The 15,804-nt window shown below is 31.3% G+C and overlaps 1 protein-coding gene across 1 annotated transcript; it reads right to left on the bottom strand.

Moving 5' to 3' along the window:
- Positions 1-9,506: 9,506 nt before the first annotated feature.
- HELRODRAFT_167912 (hypothetical protein) lies at positions 9,507-11,683 on the bottom strand (the record flags this gene model as incomplete). The annotated part of the gene is made up of 2 exons (XM_009013630.1): positions 9,507-9,972; positions 11,595-11,683. 2 exons carry the CDS (start codon positions 11,681-11,683, stop codon positions 9,507-9,509), a joined length of 555 nt encoding a protein of 184 aa, XP_009011878.1.
- Positions 11,684-15,804: the final 4,121 nt, after the last annotated feature.

Here is a 15,804-nt window from a genome sequence, read left to right as displayed (position 1 = left end):
ATATGGATTGATTTATAAGATACAAAGAATAAATCCAAGCAAAAATATTGGAAAAAACTAATAATAAATCACGTATCACGTAGAATTATATATTGTTTTATTATTTGGAAACAAAAATGTCTAGATATAGGAATCATCGCTCATCATAATTAAGAAAAAAAGAGTAAAATTGGGCCAAGAATAAATGTTTAAGAAAGTAAAAGTCAGTGAATAGAAATGGTATCAATATTTTTGAAAACTACCAAAGAAAAGCAACCATAAATATAGGAGCGAACTAAAATAGATGAAAATTGGTAATAATAAAAGCGATCTAGTAGTAGTAGTAGTAGTAGTAGTAGTAGTAGTAGTAATAGTAGTAGTAATAGTAGTAGAATTAGTAGTAGTAGTAGAAGTAGTAGTAATGCTGTTCTAGAGGTTATCCAGAGAGCATGCTGTCAGGCATGCTAGCACAGCTGATTCGTTGATTGATTGTTGTTCATCCAATTTCTCATGTAGTAGCCCATAATTCCAGAAAAATTGAACCATTTGGGTCACTTGGTATAATCTATGCTATACTAGGTATTGCTATTTTAGGGTTTATTGTATGAGCCCACCACATGTTTACTGTTGGAATAGACGTTGATACACGAGCTTATTTTACAGCAGCAACTATAGTAATTGCTATTCCAACAGGAATTAAAGTATTTAGATGACTAGCTACTTTTTACGGCTCAAAAATTAAATATACACCATCTATGCTATGGGCTCTAGGATTTATCTTTTTATTTACACTTGGTTCATCCAAGTGTAAATAAAAACCCTAATTTTCCCTAATAACCTAAACCCTAATAAACCCTAACCCTAATGTTCATCCAACAATCAATGCCTGCTTTGAATTAGTTCATTGGTTGTGCCTCAACAAGTTCATTTAGTAATGAGTTTCAAGTATTTGCAACTCTATTGATGGAGAACAAGTTCAACAAGCTCAACAAGCTCATTTAGTAATGAGTTTCAAGTATTTGCAACTCTATTGATGGAGAAGTAGTCAGAGAAGAAGATAGAGCGCTCCAGAGAAAAAGGCCAGAAAAAGCAAATGCAGATTTAACAAAAAAGCACGATTTAAGAAGAACTGAGAACAAGAAGAGGATCGTAAAGAAGATTATTAGGTTTCACAATATAAGAAATAAAATGCAAGGGCAAGAAAGAGAGTAAGATTGCCTGCCAATCGCACTGAGAAGGATATCGTTTTGTATTTTTGGCAACTGTAATATTTGTCAAACATATTTCAATATGCAGAGGTACAAGCAACCCATACTCAATCGATCAATCAATCAATCGATTGATCGATCGCGATCAGTCAGTCAGTCAGTCATTCAGTCGGTCGGTCGGTCGGTCGGCCGGCCAGACAGCCAGCCAGCCAGCCAGCCAGCCAGCCAGTCAGCCAGCCAGCCAGTCAGTCAGTCAGTCAGTCAGTCAGTCAATCAATCAATCAATTAATCAATTAGTTTTTAAAGCGCTACCTCTGCGATGTTCAATCAACAGCGCTTCTCAGTTAATTTTACAAACAGATGGGTCTTGAGATCTGCTCTGAACAACGTAAATGATGGAGAAGTAGTCAGAGAAGAAGGCAGAGAGTTTCAGAGAAAATGGCCGAAAAAAGTAAATGCAGATTTAACAAAAGAGTGTTTAACACGATTTAAAAAGAACTGAGAACAAGAAGACAATCGTAAACCGGGACGTTTAGGTTCGATTAATAAAATCTGATAAGTACTGGAAAATAAACTAGATTGAGACTTAAACATTAATGGGCATATTTAAAAAGCTATTTTATATTTTATAGGTAGCCAGTGCAAGAGAACAAGATATGTGAAAAAAGAAAGAGGCACGAGCAACTAGACGAGCAGAATAGTTAAAAGCTTTACTTAAAGGATTGAGTGTAGAATCAGGAAGATCATAGTAGAGCGAATTACAATAATCAATCCTAGATAAAACTAAAGTAACAAGGAAAAGAGTAAAATCGTGAAGAAAAAGCAAATTTTTTTTATTGTATGTGGATAAAATTAAGAACTTTTCGCAACAATATTAATCTGAGAAGATAGAGACTTACTAGAATAAAAAATAAAACCTAGAGTATGAAACTTGTGAGAAACATCAACAGTTTTAGAATCAGGTAAGATAATAAAAGGAATAGTAATAGAGTGTTTAGATTTATTAAAACAAATTAATTCAAAGTTAGAAGGATTAAGTTTAAGATACATAGAGTCAGACAAAGCGATAATTGAAGAAAGAGATAGATAGATTATGAAAAACACTATTAAGATTCGATGGAGGAAAGGAAGTATAAAACTATAAATATAAGAATCATCGGCATATAATTGACTAGTGAAGGAAACATTATTAATAATACGAAGTAGTTCAGAAATATAGAGTATAAACAGAAGAGGGCCAAGAATAGAAACCTAAGGTACCCAAAAAATAAGAGTAGAGGAGTTAGAAGTAGACTTATTATGAAAAACAGAAGAAAAACAATTACAGAGGTAAGAAGAAAACCAAGATAGACAAGAAACAGTCATATTGAAAGAATGATCTAGTAGCCTCACGAGAATAGTATGATCAACAGTATCAAAAGCAGAAGAAAAGTCAAGAGCAAGAAGAAGAATAAGATTGCTACTATTACTATAGAGAAGGATATTATTATATATTTTGAGTAAGGAAGTTTTAGTACTATGAGAAAGTCTGAAACTAGATTGAGATACAGGTGGCAAAAAGTGCAAAGATCATTGGTTAATATGGACTTACGAAAGTATACTGTGAAGCAAAATTACCCTGCCACTTTCAATCTGTGAAATTTTATGGAATTAAAAAAAAATTAAATCTTTTGATGATTCCTTTTAAATTATTTTTGCACGTATGTTTTTATTGTATTTATTTATTTATTGATCAATAATTTTAAAAAATTTCCTGCCATTTTTTATATTTTAAATTTAAATTAGTAGTCTATACAGGTAGGATATTAACAACAATTAGGTTAATTGGATAATCAAACTAATAAGTTTTTAATGAAAAATTATAAGAGTATGTACTAAAGATGACAAAGAACTTCTTTTACAACGCGATCTGTTGAATAATCCAAATCTATGAAAAGTTTTCTAATATTTAAAGTTCAAAAAATCCGATTTATGCCTGATAAACATATTTTTAGTCATTATTAATTTGAAACCTGGAAATTAAATTTTCAATGTTAAAGTTAATCTTATGAATTTTAAGATTTTTCTTAATTGGCGTCACTCCACTGCAATTGTATCCTATGTTAGCAAGTACCATGAAATTGGATTATTATCAACATAAACACCAGCGGCATAATAAATATCGACAAAAAAAACAAACAACAACAAAACTAACAACAATCTCAATTCATCAACGTCACACAAACTATCTACCATTGAAAAGAAACCTTCTTTTTAAAAAAAATAACTAAATCATCTCTGACGTCACCCGAACTGACAACTGCTTTGAGCAACAAAGAACATTTTTCTCCGGTTCATATTAAAAAATCAGAATTTCTCTAACAAAGCGATTTGTTGGATTTTTTTAAACTACGAAAAGTTCGCTAATAGGTTTCATCCAACTGTCAACTGGCTCTGCTTAACTGCCAGGTTTCGTACTTTTGTTTAATTGAACGAAGTATTTTCAGTGATCTGATTTGAATGCGTTTTGTGAGATACTCAGAAATATATTTATATAGTTTATCATGTTCACAATGTGATAAATATGTGTGAATAGAATCATATAATAGATTGATTGTATGCGTTGGTGGCACAACCCTAGTGGCTTAGACTTGCAACTAAAGCAGCTTTTAACGGCAGCTTCATATTATTAAGTTCTTTTTTAAAGCGAGACAACACATTTTAAATGCTCGTTTTATTAACATGAACGTATGAACAATAAATTTGTATATATATATATATATATATATATATATATGCGTGTTTGTGTGTATGTGTCTTTGTTTGTGTATGCATAATTGTATTTTATTTTATTATAAATAGATAAAATTATAGATAAATAAAAAAGTTATGAATAAATGTACACAAAAGATACGTAAAGTTCATGATAAAAAATTAATTTCCGATGACAAAACAATAGCAACATTAATTATTAATTGTTTTAAATATCAAGAGTCTGAAAATGTTAAATAAATTAATATAAAATGTTAAACAATAACTATTGAACCAATGTAACATTTACTCATTTGCAAGTGTAAACAACTTATGTGTAAAAAATTAAGTTACACGTCTGCTGGACTTTTGACAGATTTCCGATAAGGTTTTCATAAATTGAAAGTACATATCACTCATTTAAGATGAGCTTTTTACTAGTATTGTCACAAAAACTATGCAAGTGTTGTAAAAATTTTGTAGCAATAATTATTAATAAAATTATTTTACCGATCATTGTTCATTGAAGTTCACAGGTGTAGCCATAGGCTTTGTGGTGGGGGCTTCCCACAATCGAAAATTTTTATTGAGTAAAAGTTAAATTTAACAAAATTGACTGGAAAATTTGTACTGAAAACTGTTTGTCAGCAACATTTGGATTATTTTTATATAAAAAAACACTGGTTTTAATAAAAATTTGTAAAAAAAGAGAAGCGAGGAAGAAATCTGTCGCCAACATTTTTAAAATGATCATACCCCACAGTGGACCCCACGCAACAAATTTCTGGTTACACAACTGGAAAGTACTGATAAATACAACATAATAAACAATAAACAACATTATGTGAAGGCATTCATTAATGATCAGGAAAGTTTATATTTTACCTTATACTATTCCTTTCAAGATATAAACCAGGTTTAGTGCAAATGACATTTCGTGATTAAATAAAATTGTTTATATATATATATATATATATATATATATATATATATGTGTGTGTGTGTGTGTGTGTGTGTGTGTGTGTGTGTGTCTGTGTCTGTGTCTGTGTGTGTATAACTATTTAATGAGTGTGTGTGTTAACTATTTAAACTTTAACATGTTGAAACGTAATTTAAAAATAGGCTTAAGTTTGATAGTAGGCACTTCATGAACAACACTTGCTGCAAATGACTGATCATACTTGCTATCACAAAATTTTCCGCGTAACCGTATTATAATTAATAAATCTTTATGAAGTTTTTGTTAATTCAGCGTGAAAAGTTACAAGTTTAACATATTGCATGAATAAATTATAAATGGGATGAAACTTTAGAAAAAAATGAATGAAGGTCTGTCTGTCTGTCAACGAAGTGGTGCAATTTAACTGATGAATAAAATGTTCAACAACTTTTGCTCGTTTGCAAATTCAACTAAGATCCATTAAATGAGAGTTCGCGTGCTATTGAACAAATGTTTTTATAAAAATATGAAAAGAGCTACAAAAAAGATCATGAATAAATATATTAAAATTAGATATAATAATATAATATAATAATATAGATATAATAAATATAATAAAATTATATACATGTACATATACATATATATATATATATATATATATATATATATATATATATATATATATAAGATATGAACTAGTATAAATTTAAAACAATAACGATCACAAATTGATAAAACTTCATGTGCCGTTTCAACTATACAAACGACTGTCATATATCTTGCAGTAACATCGATAATTCAATTGAGGAACTATTATTTAGAGATTATAAAGGAAGGAATTTTAATGACAATAGTATAAATGAAGAAAATGTAACATGAAAAATGTTCAACCGAACGTTTTTGCTAACTTCCATCTATTTCCGTTACGGTGGTTCTAAAACTTCTCCAGTTAATGACCTATTTTGTTTACTTTCATTTCCTTCTTCATGACCTGCCCCTGGATCCACTACAGGGTTTATGGAAACATACAGATAGGTGAATGTATGAAGACATACAGATAGGTAAATGTTTGGAACCATACAGATAGGTGTTGAAGAAGTGAGGTTATATAGGTACAGGGCCAAAGTTAAATTTTGTGTGCTTTACTGTAGTTTGTAAGTTTTATCGTTTATAAATTTCAACTGTTTGTTATTGCTGATGATGGCAATTGCGTACATCTGTTAGAAGTAAATTATCTTTGATGTTACTCGACAGTAATTTGAAATGTCAAAAAATTAATCAAATATTTTTTACCGTTAATTTTTGGTTCTTCCATTTTGAAAAAATTTTAACAAAAAATTAAAGTTTATCTAATTGACGAAAATTAATAAAAAATTGTTCCTATGAAGCATGTAAGTTTCAAAAAAATCGGTTGTCCAGTTTTGGCTGGAAACTGCTAAATTGAAATAAACTTTATGTGAATGATAATACGTCATTAAAATATGTTATGCTATAGTATGCAAATCTGTTAGTTTTGAGTTTTTGCTGGTATATATTGAATGATTTTTTAATTATTTTGTTTTGTAATGTGTGGTTGTCGTTACTGATTAAAATTCAGAACATGAAAAAGCGTCAAATAAATATTGACTCGTACGATGTACATAATAATGTCTTGCAATCATTGACATCTAAAGTGTTCTAAAAAATATTTGTAGAAAAAGATATGACACAAAACCATGTGCAAATATGAGATGATGGCTACAAAGTTTTTTTGATATGTGGTTGATTGAATAGATAGATTAGAAAAGAAATTTCAACGTCAGCAGGGTCACATCATCGCAAGTTTTTTAACATGAACTATCGGACAAACACAGGCACAAAGTTATGTTTGTGTAGATGCATTTTGTATACATTTTATTTATTGCAGTTTTGAGCAGCATGTTTTCTTAATTGGTCCAGCAAGTTATCATTCAGTAATGTCAATCACAACATCGCAGTCATTAAAAGTAACAAAATTACGCCAATTTTAGGTACTCAGAAAAACCTCAAAATACGAGTGAGCAGCCGCAGTGACGACGACAAATGACTGCTTGTGGTTGCATTCGTCTCAACTTCAAGAGGACATCTCGATGCGAATCTTCCTACATTTTATTATTTCGCTAATCAGTCCATGCGTCCTTTGTAATTTTTAAGTTTTTCAACTTGCACGATAGAACGTTAAAACGTTAAAGTTAGAAACCGACGTAGAAAGCCAGAACATGTTTTTGTTGAAACGTTTGTAAGCATTTTAACAAAGAAAACATTCACTACCCAATATTGAAGTTGCTCCCCCATGAATGACGACACGACTGCCATACCGTCGGACCAACCTGCCCCTAACATATCCGCACCACACAAACCAGACCATATGAAAAATATTAATATTTCCTATAATTTCAACATTCTTATAATTCATATGTGCATTGTCATATCAAATTTTTACACTCGATATATTTATATATATATCATAATTATATATAAGTATATAATTTAGAATATTTATATATATATATAATATATATATATATATATATATTATATATATTACATATTATATATATTATAAATTTAGTTAAACGGTTAATTAATATATGTAAGAAAGAATTTATATATATATATATATATATATATATATATATATTATATATATATATATATATATATATATATATATTCCAACGATTTTGATACTTATGCATCAATATTCATTTATATACAATTTGTTAAATAAATTAATATAAAAAAATGTATATATGCTTGTGTATGTGTTTGTGTGCGCGAATGGTGTGTGTGTTTGAGCGTGTAAGCATTTGATACAAATATTTTGGGAAATAACGAGCAGTTAAGTATTAAAGTGTTGCATGTTGCTTGTGCATAGGTTTCCAAATTTTGAGACCATACTGAGTAGAGAGATCAGAGAAGATTGAGATGGCTAACATTTTCAATAAATACGAAGTCATATGTACAGTACACGAATCATCAATAACTTGAAGTGCACGATGTAAAATGACTATGTTCAATATTCTTCGTTCTTTGAAACGTGTTAAAATTTTAAATGAATTGGAAGAATGAATGAACGAACGAACGAACGAATGAATGAATGAATGAATAAATAAATATTTTATATATTAAATAAATGAGTAAATAAAATATACACATGTGCCTGAATGAGTATACATACATACACATTTCGAAAAAATATTGAGTAACATGTAAATGTTATTACATTAGTTATACCGAAACAAAAAATTTCAATAAAAAACCAATTAACTTTTAAATAAATTTAATTGGTTAGTTTTTATGAAGCTTTAAACTTAAATAAATATATAATAATAATTGAATTATTGCAGGAAATATAAGAAAAAAAAACTTAATGTCACAAAAACAGAATAAGTGTTATTGTTACACGTAAACACATTATTAATAATGGGCTTAATTGTTCAGAAACAAGTTAATACTGACTGAAACAACATCTTGTAACAAACATAAACGTAAACACCAAACAAAACTGTGTTTAACATCAGCTGAAAATGAAATTGTTTGAAACGTACGTAGGCAAACTTAAACACATTCTGCATATTTAGTTGTTACATGTGACACCAGCCGTGAAGTATTAGTTAATTGTGTGTAACATGGCAACAATTGAGAAATTGTGATGAGAACAAATAATAACAACTATATAATAATAATTATAATAATTAATAGTTCAGTTGTAATGTTTTGAAAAATTATAAATTTATTTAGTTATAAATATGCATGATTCCATTTAAGCGGAAATAAAATATTGGGCATATTTATGATTAAGCATCGACATGAGTAAGCGTAATAACGTTCGTAACTTAACTTGGACAGAACGATCTGAAATGAATGCAACGAAACATACCTATAAATAAACATCTGCCAATTAATTGATGTAACGAATGATTTATCAATCAATCAATCAATCAAATATTCAATCAAATGATCAATCAGTCAATCAATTATTCAATCAATCATTCAATCAATCATTCAATAAATTATTTAATCAATCATTCAATCACTCATTCAATCAAATCAATCATTCAATCAATCACTCAATCAATTATTCAATAAATCATTCAATCATTCAATCAATCACTCAATCAATTATTCAATCAATCCATTGATCGATCAATCAATCAATCAATCAACCAAACCTACAACCAGCCAACAGACCAATCAATCAACTAATCAACCTTTCTTTTCGGCAAACCGACCAACAAATGTGCATCACTCCATCAGGAAGTATTTCTTGGACGGTCGAAATAAATAATCCACCCCACTCCTCATATTCACTTAAATTAAAAGTTGAAACGGCCGTGGCATACGAACCAACCAACACACCAACCAACCAACCAATCAACCAACCTACCAACCAATCAGTCAATCGCTCAATTTTCATCAACTAAGACCATGCAGACGCCAACCAACCTAACAGTCAATGTATTATGTTGCTATCTATTCGTTAATGCTTTTCTCAATCCATTATTACATCATCAACCCATCAATGCATGCAAACATATATCACGCATCATTCATTACGTCATCCATGCATCCACGCATCAATGCACCAATCCATCAATGCACTGACGCATTAATGCACTGACGCATCAATGCATGATTTGTTGAGGTGGGAGACAATGTAGGGCAGGCACAAAAGTGGGAGCCATGTTTAAGGTGGTCGGTGAATGAGGATCTGCACCTGGAATTGGTTGAAAATGTGGTTGGAGGGGCGTGAAAGGCCCGTTTGTGGGAGACGGAGAAATGTAACCAATAACCGAGAAGGGAGCAAATCCAGCGGGTGTCTGTTCAAATCCCGGTTGAATAATTTGGGGGTAGGTGAAAGTTGCCGGTGCGTAGTTGATAATTCCGTTGGGCGACTCATTCGGCGTTGTTGGGCTGCCCGGGTAGACGGTACCGTTGCAGTTGTTGTTGTTGTTCGTGACCGGGCCGTTGCTGTTGTTGTTCGTGTTGCTGGAGTTGGATATGTTGATGGAGTGGATGGGAGTGTATGGTGCCAATGCAGCTGTGTGAGTGATGAAGGCTGGAGTGGCAGGCTGGATGAATGGAGTTATCCTGTAAATGTAAATATTTTGAAATTTGTTTAAGACAAATGTATGAATAAGTTTGGTGAAACACTAAATTGCACACAGATATACGTACACTCGTACATACACAAACACACACACACATTAAAACATTCACAATATTTATTTAGCAAGTGTTCATCGCATAAGCAGATCCATGTTTACAAATGTTTGCAGGAACACGCACACACACACAAGCACGCACACACGAAAACACACGTCAAAGTGTTAAAATACACGCGCAAATGTGTGTATTAAAATGTTTTCATAAAAAGAAAGAAAGAGAGGTGGCTTGCTGTGATAACATGGACTCTTAACACGGCGAAGATAAATTATATTCACAGTGCATTAATGTGTATTTTACCTTTTTATATACTCCCATATGTACAGTAAATGTGATAAATACATATGAGACACACATATATACACACATACATACACACATACATACACACACACATACATACATACATACAACTGAATGCCGACATGTGCAATTAACGACAAATCAAAGTGTTAATCCATTTGTTACTTGATGTTTGACGGTTCAGTGTCACTCATCATGTTTTGGTTTTAACATACATACATACATACATACATACATACATACATACATACATACACACACACATACATACATACATACATACATACATACATACATACATACATACATACACACACACACACACACACACACACACACATACATACATACATACATACATACATACATACATACATACATACATACATACATACATATGTACATATGTATGTATTTATTTGGGTATATTATTATAATGTATGTAATAAGTGCCGTATAGAGCCCTGTAATTTGATCAACAGCATTCAAACCGTGAAATGTTATTATTAACTCGTCATGTTATTTCATTGGCACATTATAAAGCCGAGCGTTAAAATGTGCGCAATGTTTCGATGTTTTGTCAGATAAACAAAATAATCTCTACCGCTGTTATATTGTTCATAAACACTAAACAATGAAAAGTATTATGGCTTCGTTTATTGTTTAAAAACATTGCAGAGTCGTAAAATACATCTATTAAATAGACAATCAACCCTAAGAAAATAAATTTTTAACGTTAACATTTCTGCTCGGCATAAGCTCTCTATAACAAATATAACATTAATCTAATCTTGACGGCGGTTCATACGGATGAGTCACCGTTCAAGCAATTCATCCTGGAACTGAAGTTCATCAGGGAAAACCCGAGGAAGTTATTTGTAATGTTTTATTAATTGCAGTGCGCACAAATGACGTGCACGTTTATGAGGAATTATTTATGGATGAAGAAGTTTAAGCGAATATACACTGTAAAAAATGCGTTGTACTTTCATCGTGTTATTCTTTCGTTATATGCGATTTATAAGTGCCGATGAAACGCATAACAAATTTGTGTGTTAGGAGTGGGTTTCATGTTCTGTTTATGTTAGAGTAGTTATGTTAATGAATGTGTCAGTGTCATTATGTTGGTGTGATTGTTTCACTGCGTGTGTCATATTAATAATGCGTTTTGGCGCATTTGTTTCATTTTAATGGGACGCTTTCACGGTTGAATCAAATTTCTGTAGACATTTGAATGGATGAACATGAAGTGGATGTTGCAGAATCTCCATCTGCATGTCCTAATATATTTCTTGTCATTGAACGGTTGCATTATTTTTCTACATTGTAACATGTTGTTATATTCCATATAGATGAAGTTAGAAACGTGAAGTTAAAATGACAAATTCCGATCATTGGAGACGTTGATGTTTTTTCCGAATTATGCAAATAAAAAATTGTCTCAAATTTCAATGCAGTCGACGACGCTGGACGCTTCGATTATATACAGATGAAGAAAAGTCTAACGTAAAAAAGCAGTACTTAATTCGATCAAAAAGTGCTTGCATTGCTTGACCGAGAGGACCATCCTTACAGGCATACGAGGATTTCGCAAATTTAACTTTGTATGCAGTGAAATATTTTTTTTTTTAGGTCCGTAACATTTCAGTTCATAATATTCATGTCTTCATGCTTTCCTTCTGATAAAGGTTAAAGGTTACTCTCTTTTGCACTTGCTTCAGAGATTTCAAAGACAAACATACACAGCGAATATGAATACGCGTGAAAACCACGCACCATACACATTACATATGATAGGCGGGGATCTCTTTGTATTCGAAACCAGTCACTGCAGCAGCAAGACCAGGCGCTTTTAACCATTGAGCCATCACGCCGCCCGCATACGGAAAGCAGAGTACTATAACATAACATGCCCCATCGATGGCTGGATGGGTTTGTTCGGCTCTGTAGTGCCGGTGAAACATTTGTCGTCAAAAAAGGATAATCTGAATAAATATAGCAGTGGTAAATTAGAAGTTATTGTCTCATGTACGTACATTAATTGTCTGCAGTTTGATTTAACAAAGGTGAGCAGCATTCAGTCTTTTTTAGGCGTTTGCTGATTGACATAATTAACATAGCAGACATAAGCATTTGCAGGTTAAAAAAATTTAATTTGGAATTAGAAAATGTACTTTTACTGTTAATCAAACACAACAAAGACGTTGTCAAAATAAAGTTTAAAAAAGAACAAAACAACATCAAAAAATCTGTTGAATGTGACAGCAGACTACATATAACAAAGAAAAATGCAAACTGACATGTACAAACATGATGTATTGCACATGAACTTAGGTAAATATGAAAGAAAACTTTAAAAGCTATTTAAAATCAAACGTTTGTGAAAAATTAACAAACATTAACAATTTAAAATTTACAACTAGATTAAATAATAACCTATTGCAAACACAAAAAATACAATTAACATAAACACATAAACGATAGCAATGTATAACCGAGCATTGAATAAACAAAACAAGCATAAACGTGTATGGCTGAGCAAAAACTTTCGAAACAAATCATAAACGACCATCACAAAGAAGAACAAACGGTGCAAAAAACTCGAAATACCGCCTGGTGAAGTTATTTGCATAAAATTCTCGACGCTGCATTGTTATACTTCTTTTATCTCTCTCCTCGACAATAAACTTCATGTTATCCTCCATTTTTTTCCAGGTTAAACACACGCAGATAAACAGTGTGTGTGCGTAGGTACGTGTGTGAAGCACTAACGAAAGTAGAAATTCGTTCGACTATTTCTCGAGATCTTATTGAATGAAATTTATACATTTGAATTGAAATATAACGAGATTGATGTTAATTTTTTTTATCAACAATTGTCAAGTCGGGCATCAACTTGCGCGGACCTGATTTACTTCGAAAAATATTTCTATTTAAAATTTTAAAACTAGACAAAGTCATTTAAAAATATATGCCAAAAATATAAAATTTTAGCCTTGTTATTAAATATTGACAAAATTATGTTTCAAGTTTTTCTTTTTTCCACGTGACTCCCAATATTAATTATTCACACTCAACCGCGATGCACACGGTGCAACACGAATGAACGACGCTTTTCAGTAGGACGCTATGGTGGCAACTATTTCTTAAATCATGCTTTGCTAACAATGCTCTGAATTATAATATATTCCAACTAATATTCTCTAAAATATTATAACGTTATTCATTTTATTATTTCAATTTACCATGCTTTAAAAGTAAAGTTGCACTTTTAAGGCGAGATTTCTTAAGTTACTTTGGTTGCCACGTTACTTAGAGCGATATTTGAGTTACTTAAATTTTCAAATCGAAAGAAAATTGCAGAGAGAATGTTTATATTCATCGACTGCTTATTTTCTTAACGTACTTAAATAAATAGTTCAGAATATTCGATGATTTGTAATCATCACGTGCGTTACATGGATATATCGCTCCATATTTCAAACATTCATCTTCGGTTTGTTGTTTTTAGTCACACATGAGATATTTATTTATTTAAAGAAAGATTTGTTTCATCTCATTTAATTTATGCTATTTCAACTTTTCTATCGAGCTTTCATCGTTTCTAATTAACAATTCTCAGTTCTCTAATGTTATTTCAAAGCGAATCAAAGGAATCAAACATTTGTTAACAATACACGCTGCTAAGTAATTTTTTACAATTAAAGTAACTGTACTTTAACATAGATGGTATTGAACCACATCTTCTTGAGAATGAATTTTATCCCACAATATACGTAGTGCAAATGAATCCAAAAGTTCTACTGCAATTTATTTGTAAGAGTTGTTAGTTGGGTAGATGGCTCAGAATGTAAGAACAATGCTTTGAAACATGTAAGCATTTTTTAAAAATTAAGATTTTTTGAGATGGTTGTACTTGAACAAGAGTTGAATTAGAAAGTTAAACCTTCTATAAAAAATAATGTGCAACAAAAATTGAAAACTGACTACCCACAAACTGAGTGCTTAACTAGTTATGTGTTACATATCATTCCTGTTTTATTTGGCATGTGTTGTGATGCACCTTCAAGTATTGTATTATATAAACTAAAAATCGCCTTGAAAGGTTATTGAATTTATATTTTTCATACAAGATTAAAGTAACTTGCACCGCATTTTATACAATGCTCAAGCTAAATAGTTCTCATTTATGGTCTTTGAAGCTAAGTGCTTGTACCAACATTGATATTTGAAAGTTTTATTTTAAAATATAACATAATGCTACACGTACGTAATGAGCAGCAAGTAAGTAATACTGTACACGTATTATATTTTATGATAATCAAAAATTGTTGCAGCATGTTCGGTATAAAAGTTTGTTCCCAAAAGAAAAATTTCAACACCCTTGTTCGCCTCTTCCTGCTGCCAAGTGCCCAGTCTGGTAGTATTGATAGTTTCAAAAAATAGATCATAAATTTAAAAATAGACACGTAAAAATGGTCAAAGTGTGACTGATTTGGAATTTTGTTTAAAATTTAAACCATACGTCAGGCATGTCTAGGAACTCAATTTTTCTTCTAGTTCTGTTAGTTATGGGTGTTGCTAGGAAAGTTACAGATTTTTCCAGAACATGTTCATGGCAATCCTTTAGAACTTCTCATCTTAGTAGATGCGGTTAGATAGGAAAGATGGTGGGGTAGCAAAATTACTAAACAACACTAAACTGGTTCAGCATGCTATCCAATATAATATCATATTTAAGTGAACTCAATCTTTAAGACTGATCATGATCACGTCAATTACATTTTAAATAGCATTCTATTTTGCGTACATAATACACACAATGCAATGCAATATTGTTATATAAGTGACATAAAATATCAGCAAATAAAGCATTTCTTTTTTTATTGGAATGTAACTGTGCCATTCTTCGTTACAGCCATTTATACTTTAGTCATTACCCTCATCAAAATATAAAACTCAACCGCACTTCTTTATTAGCTTCATCAATTTTTGAACATTCATTCAATGTCTCGCGATGCAAAAATTTTCAAAGTGCATTAATCTCGTCAGCAGGATCTTAAACCGAAATCACACATATTAACATAACATATTATAACATTATAGTGGGTTCATATCTGTTAAGACCTAAACTTCATTACAGCACATTTATTAACATTTAAATCTAGCTTCTATTTTATACACCAAGCATAAAAATCATCCAGATAATTTTGTAAAAGTTGTTTATCTTCTATCGAGTTAATTAAACTAAACAATTTGGCATCATTAGTGTAAAGACTTAACTGAACAGAACTGCTCTCAAAAACTTTGAACATGTCATTAGCATAAATGATAAACAGAACAGACCCTAAGACCTTTCCCTGGGGCACTCCGCTGCTTACATCTAAGGCACCTGATATGCAATTACTTCCCCTTATCTTGGATGATCTACCTTTCAAATAACCCCTAATTCAT

The sequence above is a fragment of the Helobdella robusta genome (genome assembly GCF_000326865.2).
Source record: "Helobdella robusta unplaced genomic scaffold HELROscaffold_12, whole genome shotgun sequence".
Classification (NCBI taxonomy): Eukaryota; Metazoa; Annelida; class Clitellata; order Rhynchobdellida; family Glossiphoniidae; genus Helobdella; species Helobdella robusta.
This window is presented reverse-complemented; position numbering and strand designations above follow the sequence as displayed.